The sequence below is a fragment of the Neovison vison genome, chromosome 5 (genome assembly GCF_020171115.1).
Source record: "Neovison vison isolate M4711 chromosome 5, ASM_NN_V1, whole genome shotgun sequence".
NCBI classification, from domain to species: Eukaryota; Metazoa; Chordata; class Mammalia; order Carnivora; family Mustelidae; genus Neogale; species Neogale vison.
Genome location: NC_058095.1, coordinates 108007293 through 108032834, shown reverse-complemented (window position 1 = coordinate 108032834; position 25542 = coordinate 108007293). Strand labels below are relative to the sequence as shown.

The following is a 25542-nucleotide window of genomic DNA, read 5'->3' as shown; positions in this document are numbered from 1 at the left end:
GCATTATTCTCTACTTTGCTTTTCTCATGTAGCAATGTATCTTGAACATCACCTCACCCTCTGTGTTTAGCTTGATATTTTTAGTGGATGTATTTTCCATTGTATGGACGTATTATTTACTTACGTACTCCCCTGTTAAGAAAGATTTAGTTTATTTTTGAATATTTGATACTACAAACAACTGCAGTGAATATCCTTATATCCACATTTATGCACAAGTAAGAAGATGTAGTGTAGTCTAGAAGTGGAACCTCTGGGTCAAAATTTAATAGATTGTGTCTTTGTTCATAAAATAAAAGTCTACTCAAATCTCACTCTACCAATGAGATCTACCACCCTGTTTAATACTGTAATCTGCCCTCACTTCTCCCTCAAATTCTCTATCCACTTTACTCTGTTATTTTTGTAACAGTGTATAGTTTACTTATTTATACTGATTTTTGCTTATTGTCTTTCTCTTCCCCCTAAGGTGTCAGCTTCAGGAAACAGGAATGCTTATTTTGTTTACTAATGTATTACTAGCAGTTAAAATAGTGCTTGTTGCTGTAGGTATTTAATAAATATTTATTGTTAATTGAATGAATAAGAGAGGGGTACCTAGGTGGCTCAGTGGGTTAAGCCTCTGCCTTCAGCTCAGGTCATGATCTCAGGGTCCTGGGATCAAGCCCCACATTGGGCTCTCTGCTCAGCAGGGAGACTGTTTCCCTATCTCTCTGCCTGCCTCTCCGCCTACTTGTGATCTCTGTCAAATAAAAAAAATAAATTTAAAAAAATTAATAAGAGAATAATGTTCAGAATTATGCTTCCCAGAATGCCCAAGTTATCTTATATTTTATGTTTTTTCTTTAATTTTATTCCATATATTTTCATTAAGATTTTTTAAAAAATCCTTTCTAGTATATTTTGGGATACGAATTATTAAAAATCAACCATAATGAATTTCTTTTTAAAAAATTACCTCTGCCCCACAGGGTGCCTGAGTGGCGCAGTCAATTAAGCCATTAGCTCTTATTTTTGGCTGTGGTCGTGATCTCAGGGTTGTGAGATCGAACCCACATAGGGTTTTGCACTAGCTCAGAGTCTGCTTCAGATTCTCTCCCTCTGCCCCTCCCACTTATGTTCTTTCTCTCTCAAATGAATAAATAAATCTTTTAAAAAATTACCCTCCCCCCCCAATTCCCCACAAACATAGAGCCAGATCTGAATTTTGTCCCACCTAATTAGGAAGAGATACCAGAAGGATATATGAAATACTCTTCCATAGGATTGAAATGACCATGAGATTATTAAGGGCTTCCAAGTGTGCTAGGTTGTCAACAGGAGTTGCTTTGAAATAAATGGTTAAATAATCTGTCAGCATTTAATATTTTTCCTTATTTATACTCATTGTAATTTTAAAGATGTGGTATTCATAATTATTGATGTTCAGGTTGGTAGTTATTTCTCTCTTTTATATTCAGCTATAAACAGATAATCAAGTTTATATGAGACTTAGGTATTTAGGAGAGTTTAGAAGTGAATTATTTTATCAAACATTCTTTATTCTAGTCCTGCTTTAATTTATCTCTTTTATATGTGCTTTGATTTTCTCATCATACAAACTATTTTTTTAAGGTAAGTTGAATCAGAATCATATTGCACTCAAAACTACCAAACATTGGGCGCCTGGGTGGCTCAGTGGGTTAAGCCGCTGTCTTCGGCTCAGGTCATGATCTCAGGGTCCTGGGATTGAGTCCCGCATCAGGCTCTCTGCTCAGCAGGGAGCCTGCTTCCTCCTCTCTCTCTCTGCCTGCCTCTCTGCCTACTTGTGATCTCTCTCTGTCAAATAAATAAATAAAATTCTTAAAAAAAAAAAGATTAAAAAAAACCCAAAACTACCAAACATTAATTATTAGCTTCCCCCACCTTGGCTCTGTTTCAGAAAGTCTACCAAACTTTTTAAAATTAAGTTTGTTTATTTTTCCTAATTTTATTCAGACATAAAAGCCAACAGCCAATGCTTTTTATCAACATAAAGGTAAATTATGTTACTGTGCTGCATTGAATTCTAACAAAAGTGACAAATGCCCATTCTAACAAGTGTCTTCCTCACAAGGGCATTGTGTAACTGGATGGCTATTTTATTAACTGAGGCTTTATTGAAAGTAGACATATGGGTTTTCTTAAGTTTTTTTAAATATTGAAAAATTTGCCAGATTATCATTTTATGACTTGGAACCCTAGAAACTCCCAGATACAGGACTTTGATGATCAGTGATCTCTTGGTTCCCTTCCAATTTGGGATTCTTTTATTCTAATGCCAGCTCATTTATTAATTTGATGTTTTCCTTTTTTCAAGTAGAATATGCAGTATTGGAAGAAGGAGTTGGTGTGCAAACTTTGGAAGATACCTTTTATCCATAAAATTCAATCCGAATTGTCAGAATGATCTCTCTCCTCAGTGTATTTTAACCTTGTTCCTAAGAGTGGTAGATATCAGTTTCATAGATCTTTTACAGAAAAGCCAATTAATTAGTAGCTGTTTGCATTTGGTGGCAGTTTTCTCTCCTATATTGTTATATCTTCTTGGGATCATCTTTGGGGCTTTGACTCAATAAACTAAGCAGACAGCTTGACCAGAAACCAAGTTCCAGGTCGGTCATCTATCACCTGTTTAGAAAATGAGTTCTGTAGTATCATTTCTTTGTGTGAGTTACTCTTGCTTGTACTCATTAGTTGTTACCAATGTATGAATGGGAGTTAAAGAAACTGTAGTAGAACTAGTTGTCTTATCTTATACCTTGTATTGGTGATTGAATTGATGCTTGTTTTTTTGAGCTTACTAAAGGGGAAAAAAAGCTATTCCATTCTATGTTGGGGTATAGCTATTAGTACTGCTTTAAAAAAAAATACATACTTAACGCCAAGTTAGTGCTGGATACTTCACTAAGCTCTTGGGGGTATAGCAATGAATTAGGTAGAACTGTTTTACCTTCCAGATGTATATATAGACTGGTTGAGATATGGACAAATAAATAAGTAAATCACAGTTCAGTTGAATGTTTAGATATTCCTATCCACTGAGTTCTGTAGAAATTCTTAAGGGAGGAAGCCCCATCTCTTGGACAGTGGGTCAGGTAAATCTGAACTTGTTAGGTACGTATTTTTCTGGTAGTGGAGTCAACTCTCTCCTCACAAGGGCATTGCGTAACTCCATGGCTGATTCACCTGTTGTTTACTCCTGTGTGTTGTATCACAAATGTGATTGAGTACAAGTAAGATTAGCTTTTGCATTCCTTTTCTTGGCTAAGCCACTCTTGACTTTTACTTCTGAGCACATCAAAGAACGTGTTTAACACTAACTGCTGTCAGCCATTATTACACAAGTGAGAGAGGTGGGATTTTCTGACATATTGGTCTGTTATCCCTTTGGTTCCTACATATAACCTTGATGAGGAGGAAATCCAAGAGTAGAAGATAAAGACAGCTCTTATTGCCTCCAGTCCTCTATTATATTATTATATTCCTGTAATATATTTAATTTGCAACCTTATTGTTAATCACTGGTTACAATCCTATGAGTCAAGAGTAAGGATGTGTCCTACTGACTGTGAGTTAGAAAGTATATTTCTTTTTTTTAAAATATTTTATTTCTTTACTTGAGAGCAATAGAAAGAGAGGGCGTGAGCACACACAAGCAGGGAGATGGGCAGAAAGAGAGGGAGAAGTAGACTCCCTGCTAAGTGCGAGTCCTGAAGACACCCCCCGCCCCATCTCAGGACCCTGAGATCATGACCTGAGCTGAAGTTAGATGCTTAATTGACTAAGTCACCCAGGTGCCCAAAAGCATTTGGGCTATTCCATTCTATGTTGGGGTATAGCTATTAGTACTGCTTTAAAAAAAAACAAACAAACATACTTAATGCCAAGTTAGTGCTGGATACTTCACTAAGCTCTTGGAGGTATAGCAAGCCATATTTCGTATGGCTTATTTTCATCTTGCCCATGGCTAGTATTTTTAACTTTCAAAATTCAGTTTAAATTCATGTTAAGTTATGGCAGGTAAGATAATTTTCTGATGCCTCCAAGATGATTTTTGTTACCACATGGTGGAGCTCTTTTGTAAGTTAGTGCATTTTAAAGCAAGTACATATCATCATCAACTGGGGGTTATCATTAGGGTGGTTCAAGTGCATTAAACTAAATGCTACCTTAATAGGTAGCCTCTTCAAATGTTGATTGTAGATTTTGATTTAAACTATAAGATAGGTAATTAATGTTTTAATATCTTTAAGATTTTTCTCTTTAGTATTCCTACTTTTTCTGTTTATTGCTTTGTATAAATTTAGCACTTATTTATTCATTTTTATTTAATTAATTTATTTTTAAGGTTTTATTGATAGAGTGCAGGTGTGAGCACACAAGCAGAGGAGCAGCAGGCAGAGGGAGAGGAAGAAGAAAGCACCCTGCTGAGGAGGGAGCCTGATGCAGGGCTCAATCCTAACACCTTGAGATCATAACCTGAGCCAAAGGCAGAGGCTTAACTGACTGACCCACCCAGGTGCCCCTAGAACTTTTTAATTTTACTGACTTTCCTACTATAATTGTATTAATTTAGAAAATGTATCTAGGAATAATGAATAAAATGAAAATCATTTGTAATCCTACCATGTAGAGATAATAATTAACATTTTGATATATTTTTGCTTTCCCTTTTTAAAAATTTTCACAAAATTATAAGCAAAATATACTCAGAATTTTGAATTTTGGTAGGGTTTTTTTTCCTCTTAACATATCTTTGACATTTTCCTGTTTCCTTATAATCTTTGAAATATTTTAAGGGTTTTAGATCATTGTGTGATAGAGCTCCATCACAATTTATTTAAATATTCTATTTTAAGATATTTAGATTTTCCCACTATTTTTGCTCTTACAAATAATTCTTTAACCTCTATTACACTAAATCTTATTTTCGTAATTTTTATTTGAATTTTAGTTATTTAATATACAGTGCAGTATTGCTTTCAGGAGTAGAATTCAGTGATTCATCACTTACATACAACACCCAGTGCTTATCACAACAAGTGCCCTCTTTAATACCCATCACCCATCTAGCCCAATTCCCACCCACCTCCCTATATCAACCCTGTTGGTTCTCTAGAGTTGTTAAGAATCTCTTATGGTTTGTTTCCCTTTCTCCTTCTTCCCTCTCCTCCAATATGTTCATCTGTTTTCTTTCTTAAATTCCATATTTGAGTGAGATCATGTGGTGTTTATCTTTCTCTGACTGATTTATTTCTCTTAGCATAATGCACTCTAGCTCCATCCACATTGTCACAAATGGCAAGATATCATTTTTTTGATGGCCGAATAATATTCCAGTGTGTTTGTATGTGTGTGTTTGTATACACACACCACATCTTCTTTATACATTCATCAGTTGATGGACATTTGGGCTCTCTCCATAGTTTGACTATTGTTAATAATGTTGCCAAAAAGATCAGGGTTCATGTATTCCTTTGAATCTGTATTTTTGTATCCTTTGGATAAATAACTAGTAGCACAGTTACTGGCTCATAGGGTAATTCTATTTTTAATTTTTTGAGGAGATTCCATGCTGTTTTCCATTTTATATTACCACAAACAGTGCAGGAGGGTTCCCCTTTCTCTGGATCCTTGCCAATGCCTGTTGTTTCTTGTGGTGTTGATTTTAGCCATTCTGACAGGTGTGTATCTCATCATAATTTTGGTTTGTATTTTCCTGATGATGAATGATGTTGAGCATCTTTTCATGTGTCTTAGTCATCTGGATGTCTTCTTTGGAAAAGTTGTCATTCATGTCTTCTGCCCATTTTTTAACTGGATTATTTGGTTTTGGGGTATTGAGTTTGGCAAGTTCTTTATAGATTTTAGATACTATCCCTTCATCAGATATGTTGTTTACAAATATCTTCTCTCATTCCATAGGCTGCCTTTCAGTTTTTTTTTATTGTTTCTTGCACTGTGTAGGAGCTTTTTATCTTGATGTAGTCCCAGTAGTTCAGTTTTGCTTTTGTTTCCCCTGCCTCTGGTGATGTATTATACTAAATCTTGATTAAACTGTCCAGATATTTTCATTGGATAAATTCTTAGATATAAAACTGAACTCCTAAGGATCTTGATCATATTATCAAAATGTCTTTCAGTTGTTACTCTTTTGGGGTTCAGTCTTTTCAAAATATGTTTGTTGGAAAGTACCATTTTTTTCTTTTGCAGAATGCTTGTTCCTGTCCTTGCCCATTTATTTTCTTCACGTTCTACCATTTCTTTTTGGTAATTCTTTTGGCTGGGTAAGAATTTTTCTCTGCTATAACCATTTTTGATGTCCTCTTCTAAGCCCTTTTCATAATTCTCAACTAAATTTTTAAGAAAACACATAGGTTACAGATTTTAGTTGTAAATTGCCATTGGAAAATAAGCTGTGGATCTTGAGAGAGCAATCAGGGCTGGAAAGCAGGATAAGATATGCTAATCATTTGTATGGAAGTGGTAGGGTTTGCTGTGGAAGCAAATGAGATTGCTGAGAAAAACAGAATATGGTGGGAAAAAGTCTTTGGGGGTGGGAAACACTGAAAAAGTTGTGAGAAAGAAAGAAATGAGAATGTGGATATTAGAGTGTTTTAAAAGGTAAGAGAAAAAGTTTCATTGCACCAGTGTCAAATGCCACATAGAGGTCTTTGTGGATGAACCCCAAAAAGGCCATTTAGTTTGGAAAGACAGATCTTTGAAGACCTAGAGAATAGCCTAAGTATAATAGTGCCTGTGTAGTTAGCATATGTGTTCAGTGGATGTACTGTGTGTGTCCTGTGAGAGTGTATATGGTGAGTGGGTGTGTGAATAGTGAGAAGGTAAAAGGATTGTATGTGAAGGGAGGATGGTAGCTTGATAAGGTCCAGACGTAAAGATATGGGTCATTTTTGTTTTTAAGGTGATACAGGCTTATTTGTAACAAAAGAGAAAGAAGCTTTTAGAAGGGAAACTGTTAGAGAAATTACAAAAGATAGAGGGAGTAATGAAAAAGCCACCAGGTCTTGAAGGAGATGAGAGGCAATGAGATCTGAAAATAGGTGGTAGAAAGACCTTAGAGTTGCTAATTTGAGAGTGGAGGAGAATGTCCATTTGTAAAGATCAGAAGAGAAGAGGAATTTAGAGATGAAGATGCAGAGACATTTTGAAGACTGGGAGATATGATAATTAGAAAGTATTTGATGTGGAGAAGAATGTTGAAGCTTTAGGTATTGTGATTCTTTAACCTTCTAAAATAAAATAAAAATCAAGAGCACAGAATAGTAAAATAATTAAGAATACTCTTGGTGGGGTGATAAGATTAAGGATCTCAATACTGAAAATGTTAGGAACATCAATGTAGGAATGTAACAAGGAAATATTCTCAAAGGAATGGAGCAATACTAAATTGAGTGTTAGGAAACTTGGGTTTTAGTTCTGTGGCATTGACTGGCTGTATTGCACAAGTCTCAGTTCCAGTCTTTAATTTCTTAATCTGCAAATGAGAGATGAATCAGGTGACCTTTTCAGATTGGAAAATCCTGAACCAAACTAAAAAAGAACAAAACATGTAAAACATTAGTCAAGACATTATAGTATTGTTGAAAAGAAAGACAAGCTGGGCAGTAGAACAGACCAGAGGATCCATAAATAGAATCCACACATATATGCTCAGTCTTTGTATACAAAGGATTGAAGGTAATTCAGTGCAGGAAGACTATCCCTCTCACCAAGTGATGTTGGAGCAACTGAATGGATATTCACATACAAAAAATGAACTTTGATCTCTGCCTTGTAACACTTATAAAAATTAACTTGATTTAGAGACCTAAACTTGTAGAAGATGACATGGGAAATATTTGTTTGGAATTTAAGAAAGAAAACAGATGAACATATTGGAGGAGAGAAAAAGGGAGAGAGGGGAACAAACCATAAGAGACTCTGGTTAAGCAGAGATTTCAAAGATAATACCACGAAATACCAAGATAATACCATGAAAATATCATCCATAAAATAAAAAATAAATTGAGCTTCATTAAAATGAAAAACTTATATCTTTTGAAATACATTGTTTGAGAAAATGAAAATACAAGTCACAGAACAGGTGAAAATTTTTGCAAAACACTGATCAAAGAATTTGAATCCAGAAGTATAAATAATTCTTACAGCTTAATAAGACAAACAACTGAATAGAAAAGATTGGAAAAGACCCTTTACCAAGGAAGAGATACAGATGTTAAGTAAGATTTGAAAAAAACAGTCAATGTCATTAGTCCTTGGGGAAATGTACCACTACACACATATTAGGATGGCTAGAAAGCCAGCAACAAACATTGGAAAAACAGTTTGTTGGTTTTTTATAAACTTAAACTAACATTTAACATAGAACTTAGCTGTTTCCCAACTAGGTATTTGCTCAGAAAATGAAAACATATATCCATTTAAAGACCTATAGTTGGATTTTTAGGGTTAAGTTTACTAGCATTATTTATAACATGTGTACTCAGCTCTTAGAATGGATAAACAAATTGTGGTTATTCATACAATGGAGTACATTCAGAAATTAAGTGGAATAAATACTGATAGATATAGTATAGATAAATCCTCAGAAGCTTGCTAAGTGAAAGAAGCCTGACAAAAAAGACTGCAAACCATATGATTCCATTTGTATGACATTCTGGAAAAGGAATTAAAATCAGTTCAGTGATTGCCTGGGGCTCGGGGTCATTAAACCTGATTTCCTAAACGTACATACACACTCATACACACCCACACACATCCATTATTCCCAAGGTTGGATATTTATGGTATAGAGAAGATCAAATAGTGAGTGGTATTGAGACCACTATGGTGTAGTGGAATGAGTGCTAGATTCACTGATAATGGTAATGCTGCTGCTGCTAATTAATTCTGATTCAGTAGGTACAATGCCAGGCACCAAACATTACTTAAGAGCATTCTCACTGCTAATTTTTGTGGTGATTCTATGATCAGACACTATTACTGTCATTACTATTTTCATAGAAATTGAGTCTTTATTGGATTTAAACAAGTTGCCCACAGTTACACAACTCAAATATGCATTCAAACTCTTGAGTGTTTGACACCAAAATCCATGTTCTTAAATAAGAGAATGTATGTTCCAGGAAGATACAGAATTTTTGTTTTTGTTTTTGTTTTCACCATTGTATTCCCCAGAGTCATAACCGTGGCAGTTGTATAATGAATATTTCTTAAGACATTTTTAGAGATGTCAAATTTTGGAGGATACTAAAAAAACAAAAAGGAAGGTACAAAGAAGCGTATATGAAGGTAAAAATGATTTTAGTGTAGTTTAGTGTTTAAACTGATGCTTTTCATTTAAGCATTTATCATATCAAATGACTTTGTGTTAAATTGTGGTGTCTATGTCCTAATATAATCTGCTGTTTTAAAAAGCGAACAAAGTAATTATAGAGTAGGATTTTGTAGTTAATTCTAATCTTTCTGGCTTTGTAAATTTTTTCCATCTAGCAAATCTCAGTGGCAGCTAGGTATAAGATCAGACTAAGTCAGTGTTATTGGTTATAACTAAACTACAAGCCCTTCTTGTTTGTACTTGTTGGGGGGTGTGTGTGTGTCCAGAAAGTCTACTTCTAGGAATCTTCTAGTTGGAAACTGATCATTTCCTTTGCATAGATACACAAAAATATTTGCTTATAAATGAGTAATCTAATTCATCTCATCTGTTATATGGTTCTCTCTGACATATTTAATATTTAATGGTCTGAAGTTTAAAAGTAACATTTATTTTTCTTCCATAGATAAATGTGTATCAAGAAGAAAAAACACTTTATCCAAAAAAGAGTTAATTGAAATGTAGCTAGAACAACAGCAGCAACAACAGCAAGCTTTACAAATCTCTCTGAAATAATGGTCATATGTTTTGCTTGTAGGAAAATTCCTTAGGTCCTTAAAAATCCAAACCTATTTATAGAACATTTCATTTAGGCATTTTATCATTTCAGTGAATGTGTGTTGAATTGTGTTGGCTATGTCCTAATAAAATCTGTTGTTTTTAAAAAATGAGCAAACAATGTTCTCCTTTTAATAACTTTAATTACTTCATTTCTCAACTTTTAAAACATTTAAAAAAAAATTACAGTTCCGCGGGACGCCTGGGTGGCTCAGTGGGTTAAGCCACTGCCTTCTGCTCAGGTCATGATCCCAGGGTCATGGGATCGAGTCCTGCATCAGGCTCCTTGCTCGGCAGGGAACCTGCTTCTCTCACTGCCTCAGCCTGCCTCTCTGCCTGCTTGTGTGTACTCGCTTGTTCTCTCTCTCTCTCTGGCAAATAAATAAAATCTTTAAAAAAAAAATTACAGTTCCTGAAAGTACACATATTGAGGGCAGTTAGGTTTAACAGGTGATAGCCTGAGAGCAAGGAAGCAAACCAAAAATCTAAGAAATAAGCACAAAAAATTTTAAAAAGTAATGTAGTGTGGGGGTTATTTATTATAGGGACAAACAACCTTTTACCTCTTAGTTGCTTCTGAGAAATTAACCATATTAATATAAGCACATACACAAAAGTTGATGTTCATTTTATTAAAGCATAATATTCTTATTAGTCATTTTAACAGTCGAGCTATATAGACTTTGTTCATTTTCAGAAATAAAGTTATATAACATAGTTTCAAAAATCAAATTTATTGAAGCATAATTTACAGATACTAAAGTCAACCAGTTTTGAGTGAATAGTTCATTAAGTTTAACAAATGCATTCAGCCATGTAATTACCACCATAAATTAAGATATAGAAATGTTTGGTTACTCCAGAAAGTTTTCTCCTTCTCCTTTGTAGTGATTCTTCACACACCTCCATTCCTGTTCCTATGCAGCCACTAGTCTACTTTTTGCCATTAAAGATTAATTTTGCCTCTTCTAGAATTTTGTAGGAAAGGAATCCCACAGTATCCAGGATGTACCCTGTTTTCTCTGGCTTCTTTTTCTCCATGTAGTAATTTTGAGATTTATCTATGTTTATTTGTACTTTTCCTTTTTATTGTTGAATAGCATTCCATTATATGGATATACCACAGTTTATCTGTTCTTGGATATCTGTTTTTGGATATTGGGTTATTTCTAGTTTTTTGGTTTTTATGATTGAAGCTGCTAGTAAGATTCATGTACAAATGGAAAGAATTCCACTTCTCTTGGGAGAAATTCATCTATCTGGGAGTGGTATTGCTAAGTATTGCAGAAAGTGTATAGTTAATGGTATAAGAACTTGCCAAACTTGTTTTTCAGTACGGTTGTACCATTTCACATGGTCACCAGCTGTGTCTGAGTATTCCTTGCTCTACATCCTCATCAAACTTTGATATTGTCTGACTTTTTAATTTAATAATTTTGGTGGATGTATATTTATAAGTTTTAAAAGATTTGTATAGAAATGCAACAGATATCTGCATATTGTGGAATTTAAGAAACAAAACAGGCAAAGGAAAAAAAGAGACAACCAAGAAACACACCCTTAACTATAGAGAACAAATTGATGGCTACCAAGGGAAGGTAGGTGGGGGGCTGGGTGTGAAATAGGTGATGGATATTAAGGAGTGCCCTTGTCTTGATGAGCACAGGGTGATGTGTGGAAGTGCTGAATCACTATATTGTATACCTGAAAGTAATATAGCATTGTTTGTTAGCTGTACTGGAATTAAAATAAAAAATAAAAATATTTTATTTTTTAAGTAGCTAAAATTAAGGAGAAGTTTAGAGTTGGATAATGATAAACTTTTTGTTGTCAATGAAATTTGATAATCCAGGAACGCCTTGGTGCTTGGTTGGTTGAACATCTGCCTTTGGCTCAGGTCATGATGATGGGGTCTTGGGATCCAGGCCCATAATGGGCTCCTTGTTTGGCTGGCAGCCTGCTTCTCCCTCTGCCTGCTGCTCTCCCTGCTTGTCCTCACTCTCTCTCTGAAAAACAACTCAAAATATTTTTAAAAATTTGATAATCCAGAATAATTTTTTAAAATATTTATTTATTTGAGAGAGAGAGAGAGAGAGAGAGAGACTGTGAGCTGGGGCGGGGGGCAGGGGGAGCAGGAGAGAGAGAACCCTGACCCTGATATTCTGACTTGAGCTGAAACCAAGAGTTGGCTGCTTAACTGACGTAACTGACTTAACACCTAGGTGCCCCAGAATAATTCTTTTCTTAAAGCTTATGTATAATTGAGATTTCAAAATGATGTAAATTTGTATCACATTCTTTTCAGTTCTATTATAACATCCAATTAAGAGTAAGAAAATAGTTCCAGTTTTGTAATAGAACATCAGATAATTTGGTATTTCTTTTATTTTCAATTTAATGTAATCAAATTTTATCTATAAAACTTAGATATTTAGAAAGTAATACATATTTTTAGGGGAAAAGGTAATGATAGTGAAATTATAATAAAAGTATTTTAATGATAATCATAGCTACCACTCAAGTACTAATTATATGTCAGGCATTATGCTAAGGGCCTTATGTGTATAATTACATTTTTTAATTTTTACTAAGTGAGATATTTATTATTATTTCCACTTCACAAAGAAGGCAATAATGACACTGAGGGATTTGAATTTCACAAGGTTAAAAAATACCTGAGTCCATAGAATATTTAAAAAATGAATGAATCAGGGGTGCCTGGGTGGCTCAGTAGTTAAGCGACAGACTCTTGATTTCTTCTCAGGTCATGATCTCAGGGTCCCGGGATTAAGCCCATGTTAGGCTCTGCCATCAAGAGGGAGTCTGTTTGAGGATTCTTTCTCCCTCTCCTCTGTCTCTCCCCTGCTCACATATTCACATGTGTGAGCTCTATCTCTAAAAATAAATGTCTTTAAGGGCACCTGGGCCCTAGTAGCCTAATGGATAAGGCATTGGCCTCCTAAGGGCACCTGGGTGGCTCAGTCATTAAGCGTCTGCCTGTGGCTCAGGTCCTGATCCCAGCCCCACATTGGGCTCCCTGCTTGGTGGGAAGCCTGCTTCACCCTCTCCCACTCCCCCTGCTTGTGTTCCTGCTCTTGCTATGTCTCTCTCTGTCAAATAAATAAATAAAATCTTAAATAAATAAATAAATTAAATAAAAATAAATGTCTTTAAAAAATAGAAGTAAATCAGAGCAAAAGGAGGATAATTATATAAGAAAGTAGCCTTGTTTTTTTTAAAATCAATATATATAATAAACTCGAAAATCTTTTAAGTTGGCTATGAGGACATTGGATTATTTAAAAATGAAAGTGTTGGGGTGCCTGGTTGGCTCAGTGGGTTAAGCCTCTGCCTTTGATTCAGGTCATGGTTTCAGCGTCCTGGGATCGAGCCCCACATTGGGCTCTCTGCTCAGCTGGGACCCTGCTTCCCTTGCTCTCTGCCTGCTTCTCTGCTTACTTGTAATCTCTCTGTCAAATAAGTAAATAAAATCTTTAAAAAATAAAATAAAATAAAAATGAAAGTATTTACTTCAGAGAAGACCCTAAATTTTTCACAGTAAGTTGTAATTTAACTTTTGTGATCTTTCTAGTATTTTTTTTTACTTACAATGTAAAATTTAAGTGTTGTTGATTAGTTTAGAATTCAATGCTTTAGAGTATATGCCATCATAAGGATTTAAAAAAAAGTTTATTTTGAATAAGAAAAAAATTATCATATAGTACAGTTTTAATATGGTGTCCAGTGTGTGAATGATTAATGAAATATTTGAATTTTTTTTTTTTTGTACGCAGGAAGGTTATGTTCAAAGGAAAAAGGAGCTATGGGGAATCTGTATCTTTATTGCAGCAGTTGATCTAGATGAGATGCCATTCACTTTTACTGAGCTACAGAAAAACATAGAAACCAGGTAAAATTTCTTATATCAATATAGGCCTCTGCCATCAAAGAAAAGTATTTCTGAGTTTTCCTCTTAAATAGAATTTAGGGAACTAGTGAGAAATGCTAAAATTAAATAACACTTAAAGGACTTAGGTCAACCTAAGTCTCCTTCAACCTAAGGCTCATGGAGCCTTAATGAATGTGTTATTTATGATATAGTTCCTGAAGAATTTTGTATCCTGGGAAATTTTTCTTTTTCTTTCTTTTTTTTTTTAATCCTGGGAAATTTTTCATCATGTCTCTCACTCTCTAGAACTTTCTAATTGTAACTATTGAGGAAGTGGAAAAAAAGAGCAAGGGTTTATAAAGTAGGGTTATTAGATTAAAATTTTTATAAAAGTTGTGGGAGTCTAGAAGAATTTAGTTAACATTTAATAATGTTTAATATTGCTTAATGTAACACATGCATAAGTATATACTTTTTGAGATTGTATATCCAGTTGAGTTTCCATAATTACTCAAATAATTGTTTGTTGTTGAGCTTATAAACCTTATACTTATAAGAAGAATTTACTAATTTGTTTCCAGTAATTCCTGAACTTTATCTTGAGCAGCTTTGTGCGACATCTAGTCATTTCATTTGCATCATTTTACAAAATGTAACAGTAAATAATTTTACTAGAAAGATAGTAGTATATATTTCTTCTTGGATAAAATCATCTAGAATTAAACATAATTAGTATTTTATTAAGTGAGGTAAATTGCCACATTTTTCAGTGACTCTTTTTCTTACCATCTCTAAATAAAATGTGGAAACGAACTTGTATAGTCATATTTTAACTTACTGAATTAGAATTAGAATCTCAGAGATTTCATTAAAATTTATACAAGTAATTATATAGGTAAATTTCTGCGTTAATTTATATTATATGTTATATAATATATAAGTTATATAAGTAATTTCAGTAAATCCTTTTACTGAAAATTATATAAGTAAATTTCTGCATTAATTTATACATTCATGCAGTAGATGTTTCAGTGGCCTAGAGGATTGAAAATGATATGAATGTTTTGGTTAAGATGGAGTGGATTTAATGGGTCTCTGTTGTTTTATAAGCTAAATGACCTAGAGCAGATGGCTTAGCTTTATTGTTTCAGTTCCTCATCTGTGAGCTATTTTATAGAATTATGAGAATTAAATAACTTACAATGAATAGAAAAGTAAGTAGTTCATGTAGTCTGTGCTTATAACTTAACCATAGGTACTGATGAGGTCTTGATCTCTTTCCTACTGTAGACCACCCCTCCATGCCCTTTCCCTGCAAAAAAAAAAAAAAAAAAAAAAGGAAAGGAAAGATAACTTAAAGAGCTGTTAGGCTCTGTGATACTGTGCTAGATTCTAATGATATAGAGGTGAGAAATAGTCTCTGACTTTAAGAAACTCATTCCAGTGGGAAGGGTAAAATTAAACAGATGTCTGTAATACAGTGTTACAAAGCTATTTCTAGATTACTAAATGAATATGACAGAAAGGCTATCACATCTTTTATCTCTAAGATGAAAGAATTTTCCTGGAAAAGTTTTTCCTGAACTTTTTTCCTGAATGGAGCAACAATTGTAATTGGGCATGTCGTAAATAATCTCTGTACAATAAATACAATAATATATTTGTTACAGCTTTTTCTTAGGTCATCTCTTTGTTCTAATAACTATCCAGGAATGGTATCTAGACCACTGCTGCTTAAATGTGCTTCAGTAAAGGACTTTTTTTTCAGTATGTCATGGACTGACATTTAAAAAATAAATAATATAAATTAATTACCAGAAAAATGAAAGAAAAAAATTATACTAACTGCAGGACCAAACTTTTTACTATTATATTCAGCAGGCACGACATTACTGTTAAATTGCCATAAAAGTTTTTAAATGCTTACTCTGAATTTCTGTACTTACTTACTTGTGGATGGATAATAAGACATATCAATCCATAGAGCAGTGCTATAGAATAAGTAGTTATTTTAGATTTGCATGTCTTAATCATGGCTTTTTATGCTTGCCTTTCCTCTCTGTACCCTTCCCTCTTCTCTTCTTTCCTTCAGAGGGGGGCTGCAGAAGGAATAGAGACTGACTTAAGTTAACCCTAGAAAAAGGTGACTTTGTAGTAATAATTCAGTTTACATGGTGTCCCATAGGTATTGCCATGTATCTCATAAAAACTGGAACTGAGCGTGCTTCTTGAATAGATTTTTTGAGGTTGTTATATTTTTGAGGTTGTTATATTTTTCTTTGAAGGTATCTAGACATTTACTCCATTCTCTTTTCTCTTGTGAGCAGCATAATGAACATCTACTCTGTATCATTTCTACTTCTTTATTTGCTGTTCCGTGTAGCTTGTCATGGCTGTCCCAGTTCCTTCTGTGTCACAAGTACTTTAGCAACTGTCTCTTGGATTCTTTGTTCACTGCTGATTAGCTGAAGCTTCTATTTTTACAGTTCTTGAGGTGAATGTCTGAGTGGTCCCGCCCATTTTTTAGAATGAAGCCTGTAATTCATTAGTTGCTGGAGAGCATATAGGAGGGTCTGGTGACTACCCTTGAGTTCATTTAGCTGTTTTGGTATAATTCCAAATTTTGTGTGTGTGTGTGTGTGTGTGTGTGTGTGTGTGTGGTGCAGCTGATGATTGCTGTGTTTAGTGCCCTATTTTTTATTAGCAAAAAATGGATGTATTAATATTTCAAACAGATTTTTATAGAAAACAATAAAAAATGATTTAAAGTCATTATTTAAACAACCTAAAAATTTTAATAAATTTTTCTTTTCCCTTCCCCAATAATTCAGCCCTAAAACCATTAGTGGTTGAAGAAAGTACGTATGTGCATCTGTGGTAGGAGAGAGCATGGGGTGCAGAGAAGAATGTTAGAGCCCAAGTGTGATGAAGAGGGCATTCATATGGATATGGTTGGGGATGAGGGCCCTGAAATGGGCTTTTTGGTATACAGTGTCAGAGACCAAGCAGGGTGTGTGAGTAGCCAGACCACATGCAAAGTGAATGCAGTCTGGGCTGGGGAGTCAGATTACTACTAGGGTGAGGAAGCTGTCCATATGGAGGGGTCGGGCAGTCTAGGATGGGGAGTCAGTCTGAGCAGATGAGAGTGCCCACGTGGGAGAGTGGGTAACTTCAGAGATGGAAGGTAGCTACATGCAGGGTGATTAACTAAGTGAGTAAATAAAGATAAATGGATCACAGCTTTCTCACTGTCAAAGAAGAGTTATAGATTTGGAAAGGGAAACAGTATGTTGGAGTTGGATAAATTGATGTGAACTTATGGTTTTCAAAGCATATAGGCAGGTGTAGAAATAAATATGTATGTATATATCTATCATAACAACCTTTTTTTGGGGGGTACAAATAGATGTAGGCATAGGTATACACATATAGGGTTGAAGGTAGTTGATTTTTACTCTTCAAACTAGTAAAATACAAAAAATAATTCCTTCCAAAGAACACAATAGTGATTTGGTATGGAGCTAATAAACTTCTGGATTAAAATGTCTATGCTTTGAAAATGAAATAAAATGAATTTTTTCAGTTACAGATTCACTTTTTTCTATTCCTTTCTTTGTAGTGTCTGCAGATTCTTTGATTTACTAAAAGAAATTGATACCAGTACCAAGGTTGATAATGCTATGTCGAGACTGTTGAAGAAGTATAATGTATTATGTGCGCTCTACAGCAAATTAGAAAGGTAAAGTAAAAGTTTTATTAGGATTATGCCCCAGTTTTGCATGTTACTATCAATTAGACTCCATCTGGGAAATATATTTAGTAAAGTTATTGGTTATTACCTCTTAGATTTGTTCCTTTTGCTATTAGTTTTTTATTGGTTCTTAGCTTTCTTTTTTATCTAGTCATATGCATTCTGAATGTTTCCTCCAAAATTTTTTTTTAAAGATTTTATTTATTTATTCGACAGAGAGAGAGAGATCACAAGTAGGCAGAGAGAGAGAGGAGGAAGCAGGCTCCCTGCTGAGCAGAGAGCCCGATGTGGGACTCGATCCCAGGACCCTGAGATCATGACCTGAGCTGAAGGCAGCGGCTTAACCCACTGAGCCACCCAGGCGCCCTCCTCCAAAATTTTTATACTGTCCTTTCGTATTTCTCATTTGTTTTAACAAACTTTAAGACTTTAGTCTTCTCTACCAGAGACTTCCAGTTTTCAATGGAAGAGTGACCTAAATTTAAACTTCTTCCTAATGGTGTTACTTAGTTCAGAAAAAGGAAAGTGTGCTGGTAGTAGAAGGTATACACAACCTATACTACCAAGCTATGATTTATATTCTCAGTGGTAGTTTAGGAGACTTTTCATTACTGTTTAACCGGGAGAAAGATGAAATTCAGATAAACTTGGGTTAGGTTTTTTTTTCTTTTTTAAGTTTCTTTTTTTTTTTTTTTTTTTAAGGTTTTATTTATTTATTTGACAGAGAGATCACAAGTAGGCAGAGCTGGGGGCAGAGAGAGACAGGGAAGCAGGCTCCCCGCTGAGCAGAGAGTCTAATGTGGGGCTTGATTCCAGGACCCTGAGATATGACCTGAGCCAAAGGCAGAGGCTTAACCCACTGAGCCACCCAGGCATCCCGGGTTAAGTTTTTAATACACTTTTCATCCAGTTCTCCACTGCCACTGGTAAAATGCCAAGTCTGGCATGTGGCTGTTACTTTGTTTATTTTGGAGCTCTTTTCACTTGGTTGAGAATATATAAGATTTAATACTTTAGCTAACCAAACAATTGTAAAGAGAGAGAAGAGAAGAGGCATGTCCTTAAATATTCTGGGGAGAATGAGTATGTAGATAGAGCTGGAGACATATACATACATATCCTTCTCAGAAGGATGCTTCTATTTTCCCTTTGCTTCTTTTTGGTTGGTATGCCACTAAAACTTCAGTGGTGTGACAGAAGATAAGAAAAGTGAGAGAAAAATCAAGATTGGCCTAGGGCTTTTGAGGGAATTTTTCTTGCTCCTCATTTTTTTTTTTTTTTTTTTTTAATTTAACAGAGAGAAATCACAAGTAGACGGAGAGGCAGGCAGAGAGAGAGAGAGGGAAGCAGGCTCTCCGCTGAGCAGAGAGCCCGATGCGGGACTCGATCCCAGGACCCTGAGATCATGACCTGAGCCGAAGGCAGCGGCTTAACCCACTGAGCCACCCAGGCGCCCCTTGCTCCTCATTTTTAATTGTAATAAGGTCATATTGGCCATCATTATTTTCTTTTGTCTTTTCTTGAGTAAAGTCTATTTGCACAGGAAAAAAAGGATTTTTTATTATAACAAAAATTAATTTGTATAAGAAATGTAGACTAATTATAAAGCACCTGGAAAATACAGAAAAGCGTATACAAAATATGAATCACCCTAAATTTTAGTACTGGAGATAACTAGTTTTCATGTTTAGAATATTTCTTTCTTTTGGATATAGTTATATGTAAATTATGTGGTATATATAATTTTTTCCTTCTTTCTTTTTATTTTTTTTAAACCTAACTGGGACTTTTCTGAATGCTTTTTTCCCTTAAAGTTGTTTATGGCCTTTTAACTCATATCTTGGAACTTATCCTAAGAATGTTATCTTAAATACAAAAACGCTTTAGAGATTTTTTTCACAATATTACTTAAACCAATGAAAAGCTGGAAACAACCTATTTATACAGTAAAGAGTAAGATATAAATATAGTCTAAACACTAAGTATTATAAAGGTAAAATAAAATTTGCTGAGGAATATTAACAATCTGCAAAAATGGTTCTAATATTAAATATAAAATTTGATGAGGACTAGAACAGTATGAGAAAAATGCTTCTAATGCTGAATAAATAAAGCAGGATATACTGTCCTTATAACTGCAGAAAGAGGTTGTATTTATTGAATAAAGTAATGTATTGACACTAATGTTTTGAATGACAGTAACTGGAAAAGAAGTACCAAAATGTTAACCAGGGTTTTGTATGAGTAACTTACATTTCTAAAGAGGATATGTTACCAGTATAATAAATTAAGCAAAAATGTCTCTAAGCCAATATTTCAAAAAAATCTATTCTGGGGGTGCCTGGGTGGCTCAGTAGGTTAAAGCCTCTGCCTTCAGCTCAGGTCATGATCCCAGGGTCCTGGGATCGAGCCCTGCATCGGGCTCTTTGCTCAGCAGGGAGCCTGCTTCCTCCTCTCTTTTCTCTCTCTGCCTGCCTCTCTGCCTACTTGTGGTCTCTGTCAAATAAATAAAATAAAAAATCTTTAAAAAAAAACCTATTCTGTAAAGACTAGTACCTCAAAATCTATTATTATCAGGTTATTTCTAGATACAGAATTTTAGTGAGAATGACTTGGAGTGCAGTCCTGATTTTTTTTTTCCCTGCTGTAATAATTTTAATTAGATACTTCTAGGTTTTTTGCTTCGCTATCTGAGGTCAGAAATCTACTTGGATATTTATTTCTGTTTTACCTCTTTACCCTTCATACCTTCTAGTGATACATTGTATTTACAATTCTTTTGGGGGCTAAAGGAAGTTAGAAAAGAAAGAAAGTCAAATATTATATGGGTAATTCTGAAGTATTTGAGTTCTTCCTATCCCCTATACCCTATGTTTTTTTCTTTAGACCAGTGTAAAACACTGGCTATTTCAGATTCGTAAGTAGAGTTAGAATCAGAGTTCACAAAAATTCTCTCTACAACAGTCTAGTATGATGCCCTACCAAAAAAGAGTGGCTTTAGTACGGTTTAATGTTGAAGAGAAAGGAATCTTTTGAGTCAGACAGATTCGTATTCTACTCTGGGCTCCAACATATACTGTAAGATCTTGGACAAGTGAGTTACCTAACTTTAGTGCTTAGTTTTAGTGTTTAGTTTTCTCGGGTGTAAACTGAGTTGATAATGGTGCCTACCCTGTTACATTTTTTTTTTTTAAAGATTTTATTTATTTGACAGAGAGAGAGAAATCACAAGTAGGCAGAGAAGTAGGCAGAGAGAGAGAGGGGAGAAAGCAGGTTCCCTGCGGAGCAGAGAGCCTGACGTGGGGCTCGATCCCAGGACCCTGGGATCATGACCTGAGTCGAAGGCAGAGGCTTTAACCCACTGAGCCACCCAGGAGCCCCCTGTTACATTTTTTAACGTACTAAATGAGATAATGCAGATGGTGCTGAGTCCAGTACCTGTAATAAACAGTAAACTTTCCACTAATGTTTTCAGTTTTGTTTTTATTAAGTAAGCTGTGTGCCCAATGTGGGGCTTGAACTCTTGACCCAGAAATCAAGAGCCACATGTTCTACCAACTGAGCTAGCCAGGTACCCCTCCAGAAATGTTTATAAATCAAAAAAAATTTCTGGCCCAGTTTAGGAAAATTTACATACTATATCCCCCTTAAAGAGTCAGACTGTACATTTGCAAACCAGGGTTCTTAAAAGTTGTGTATAATAAAATATGTTGAATCTGTTGAATTTATCATTTCCTAAATTGTTAGACTACTAATATATGTATATATGTATTTAATATCAATTAACTTCTGGAAATATTATTTTGTAGAATATTCCTTAAGCAATTTTAGGCTAGCTATTAGCTGTTACTGCAAATAAATTAAGAAATTACAAAAAACATTTAACTAAGTGACTCAGCTATATGTTAGTGACATAAAACATCTAGTGACACTGTGATTATAGTAAATATAGCAACTAAATTATGTTTTTTAATAAAAATAATGCAGTAATACATTATTTTTATTAAAAATAAATGCTCTACTGAGCATTTATTATAATTATATAATTATATTATATATTATTATATAAATATTATAATTATATATTATATATTATAATTATTATATAATATAATTATATATTATTATAATTATTATATAATATAATTATATATTAATATAATTATTATATAATTATTAAAATGAATTATTAAAATTTATTTTAATAAGTATAAATATTTATATAAATAAATATAAAAATTTATATAAATAATATATGATATAAAATTTTATATAAATAATTATAAAAATTTATTTTAATAAATTATTATATAATTTATTATAATTATATTATATGATTATATTATAATTATCATATTTATATAATTATTATTAAATATTATAATTATATATTATATAATTATTATAATGATGCTCTATTGTAGAGGATTCTATGTGAGAAATAGAAATTATACAGTGTGCAAAATATTGTGTGTGTTTAAGGGCAAGAAGGGTTATTGTGGGGTGCTTTTTTTTTAAGATTTTATTTATTTGACAGAGAGAGAGAGATCACAAGTAAGCAGAGAGGCAGGCAGAGAGAGAGGGGGAGAAGCAGGCTCCCCGCTGAGCAGAGAGCCCGATGCAGGGCTCGATCCCAGGACCCTGGGACCATGACCTGAGCCAAATGCAGAGGCTTAACCCACTGAGCCACCCAGGTTACCCCTGTGGGATGCTTTTGATCAAGTAAAAATTTTAGGAGAAGGCAGTGTCTGAACAGGTTTAAGGATAAAGTCACCAAACAAAATGTGGAGGAATTGGGACTGAGCTTTCCAGGCAGAGTGATTACATGTGTCCAAAGGCAAAGCAGCAGGATGATGTACTTTGATATTGCTGATGGCTGAAAGGTAGGAAAGGATCAGGCTGCTAGTGAGCTTGGACTTTGTCCTGCAGACAATAGAATCATTGCATGATTTTAAGCTGGGAATGGCAGTCAGATTTGGCCTTAAAAGATCATTCAGCCCTTTGTAAAAGGGATTTAGAATTTTTATTAACTTGTTATATGAGATAATTTACTGCTTATTGGCCTTAAAGTGAATTAGCAGAGTTTTTTCTATCTTATTTGTACCTTTACTGAAGAACAGTTAGGAAAATTAACTGTGACATCAAAGCCTGTTCATTTCAGAGCAGAGTGTGTGTGTGTGTAGATATAGCAATATGCCATAGTGATTATGGTGACTTTAAAAAAGCTAAACAGATCTAAGTATGAGTATTCAGTCACTTACTGACTGTATAAGCTAGGGAAATGTTAATTAATCTCTCTAAACCTCAATTTTAATCTAAAATATAGCCAGTAATACTCACCTTGTAGGGTAATTGTGAGAATTAAGTAAGACGGTGTTATTGGTTAGCTCACCTTTTGGCATATACTAAGTGTGTAATAAGAATAGCTTTTTAAGTTTTTATTTAAATTCTAGCTAGTTAACAAGTATTATAATACTGGTTTCAGGAGTAGAATTTAGTGATTCGTCACTTACATGTAACACCTAGTGCTCATCACAAGTGCCCTCCTTAATGCCCATTATCCTGTCTAGCCCATCCCTCACACCCCTTCCCTCCAGCAACCCTCAGTTTGCTTTCTGTCATTTACAGTCTCTTATGGTTTGCTTCTCTCTCTCTCTCTCTTTTTTAATATCCCTTCCCTTAGTTCATCTGTATTGTTTCTTAAATTCCACATAGAAGTGAAATCATATAGTATTTGTCTTTCTCTGACTGATGTATTCTGCTTAGCATAATACTCTCCAGCTCTATCCATTTCATTGCAATTGGCAAGATTTCATTCTTTTTGATCGCTGATAAATGGTAGCTTTTAAAGTTATTTTTAGGTTCATTAATGCTGTCACAGCGAAATATAATAACATAAGCCATAAATTTTAAATATTCTGGTAGCTGCTAACAAAAAGTTAAAAGAAATAAGTGAAATGTTTATTTTAACATTTTAACCCATATATCCAAAGATATTTCAACATGTATCATTCACACAAAAATTCGAGCACTAATATTTATATCAACATTATTTATAATATCCATGCTATAACATGGATGAAACTTGAAAGCATTAAGCTAAATGAAAGAAACCAGACACAAAAGGCCATATAGTTCATTGTATGAAATGTCCAAATGGACATATCCATAGAGACAGAATGTAAATTTTTAGTGATTGCCAGGCATGGGGAGTACTGCTGATAAGTATGGGGTTTGTTATGGGGGTGATGGAAATATCTGGAATTAGATAGTGATGGTTGCAAAACAAAGTCAATATACTAAAAATTACTGAATTTATACACTTTTAAGAAAAATTTATTTATTTGGCATAGAGAGTGAGATCACAAGTAGGCAGAGGGGCAGGCAGAGAGAGAGGGGGAAGCAGGCTCCTTACTGAGCAGAGAGCCCGATGCGGGGCTTGATCCCAGGACCCTGAGATCATGACCTGAGCCAAAGGCAGAGGCTTTAACCCCCTGAGCCATCTAGGCACCCCTGAATTTATACACTTTAAAATTAATTTCATGTCATATGAGTTTTATTTTAATAATAACATGAAACTTATAAATGAAATATTTTACTTTTTTTCTCATACTAAGTATTTTTGAATACTTTGGTGTGTAATTTACATTTATAGCACAGCTACATTTGCAGTAGCCACATTTTAGGTGTTCAGTAGCTGCAACTGCTTGTGGTACCATTTAAGCACAGATTTATAATGAATGCAATTATCTTTTACTGTATGACAGCATTTTATTGTGAGTTACATTAAGTTACAAAATAATTTAAAACTACATCAGACATTAAGCATCTTTTCTATATAAAAATTCTTTCTTGATACTATCAGCTTTTTATTATAAGATAGTAATTTTCTTCTTCTTTTTTTTTCAAAAGACTTTATTTATTTGAGAGACAGTGAGTGAGAAAGAGAACACGAGTAGGGTAGAGGAGCAGGGGGAGAGAGAGAAGCAGACTCCTGTGAGCAGGGTGCCCAATGCGGGGCTCTGTCCTAGGACCCCAGGATCATGACCAGAGCCAAGGCAATTGCTTAACTGACTGAGCCACCCAGGCACCCCTAAGATAGTAATTTTCTAATACAAATTTTTTATTTAAATATTTTTTGTGACTGGCCCCTTTCCTTAGCATGCTTTTGTGGATCATCCATATTGTAGCATGTTTCAATCCTTTGTTACTCTTTATTATGGAGTAAACCATTGTGTATGGTTTACCACATTTTGTCTATCCATTCATCGGTTTATAGACATTTCTGTTGTATCTTATAAAGTAATTGAGAGTATAGAGGAAAGTGAGTGTATATTTATAGAGTTTGTTATCTTAATTGTCTTATTACCATTTCTTGTTCTCTTCCTTTGTTACCATGGATTTGGTTTACCATCTAGTGTCCTTTGTTTACTCCAATACAGCTTTGATCTTACCTACCTCCTTTGGGCTGGTATTGTCAAATACATCCCATTCCTATATGTTATAGGCTTAACAATATAATTATATACATATTGTGTTATATGGTTGCTTTTTACATAATTAGGAGAAGAAAGAATATTCAATTATGCCATCTCTTATCATAACATAATTACCTTTTCCAGTGCTCTTTGTTTTTTCATGTGAATATGAATTACAGTTTTGGGCTACTTGTTTTCAGCCTGAAGAACTTTTTAGTATTTCTTGTAAAGTGAGTCTGTTACCAACAGATTCTCTGTTTTTGTTTGGGAATGTCATTATTTCATCTTCACTTTTTTTTTTAAAGGGCATACTCATTTTTTTTTTTTAAGATTTTGTTTATTTGAGAGAGAGAGCACAGGAGTAGGGTGAGGGACAGGGGAAGAAGCAGCCTCTCTGCTGAGCAGGGAGCGCAATGTTGAGGCTCGATTCCAAGACTCCCAGATC

General features: G+C 34.3%; 1 protein-coding gene across 1 annotated transcript in view; it reads left to right on the top strand.

The window, feature by feature from the left end:
* Window positions 1-25542, top strand: part of RB1 (RB transcriptional corepressor 1) — a 164870-nt gene that overhangs the window by 15285 nt on the left and 124043 nt on the right. The window contains exons 3-4 of the mRNA XM_044249725.1: window positions 13774-13889; window positions 17488-17607. Of these exons, the coding sequence (XP_044105660.1) occupies window positions 13774-13889; window positions 17488-17607 (236 nt within the window). The remainder of the gene's footprint in view (window positions 1-13773; window positions 13890-17487; window positions 17608-25542) is intronic.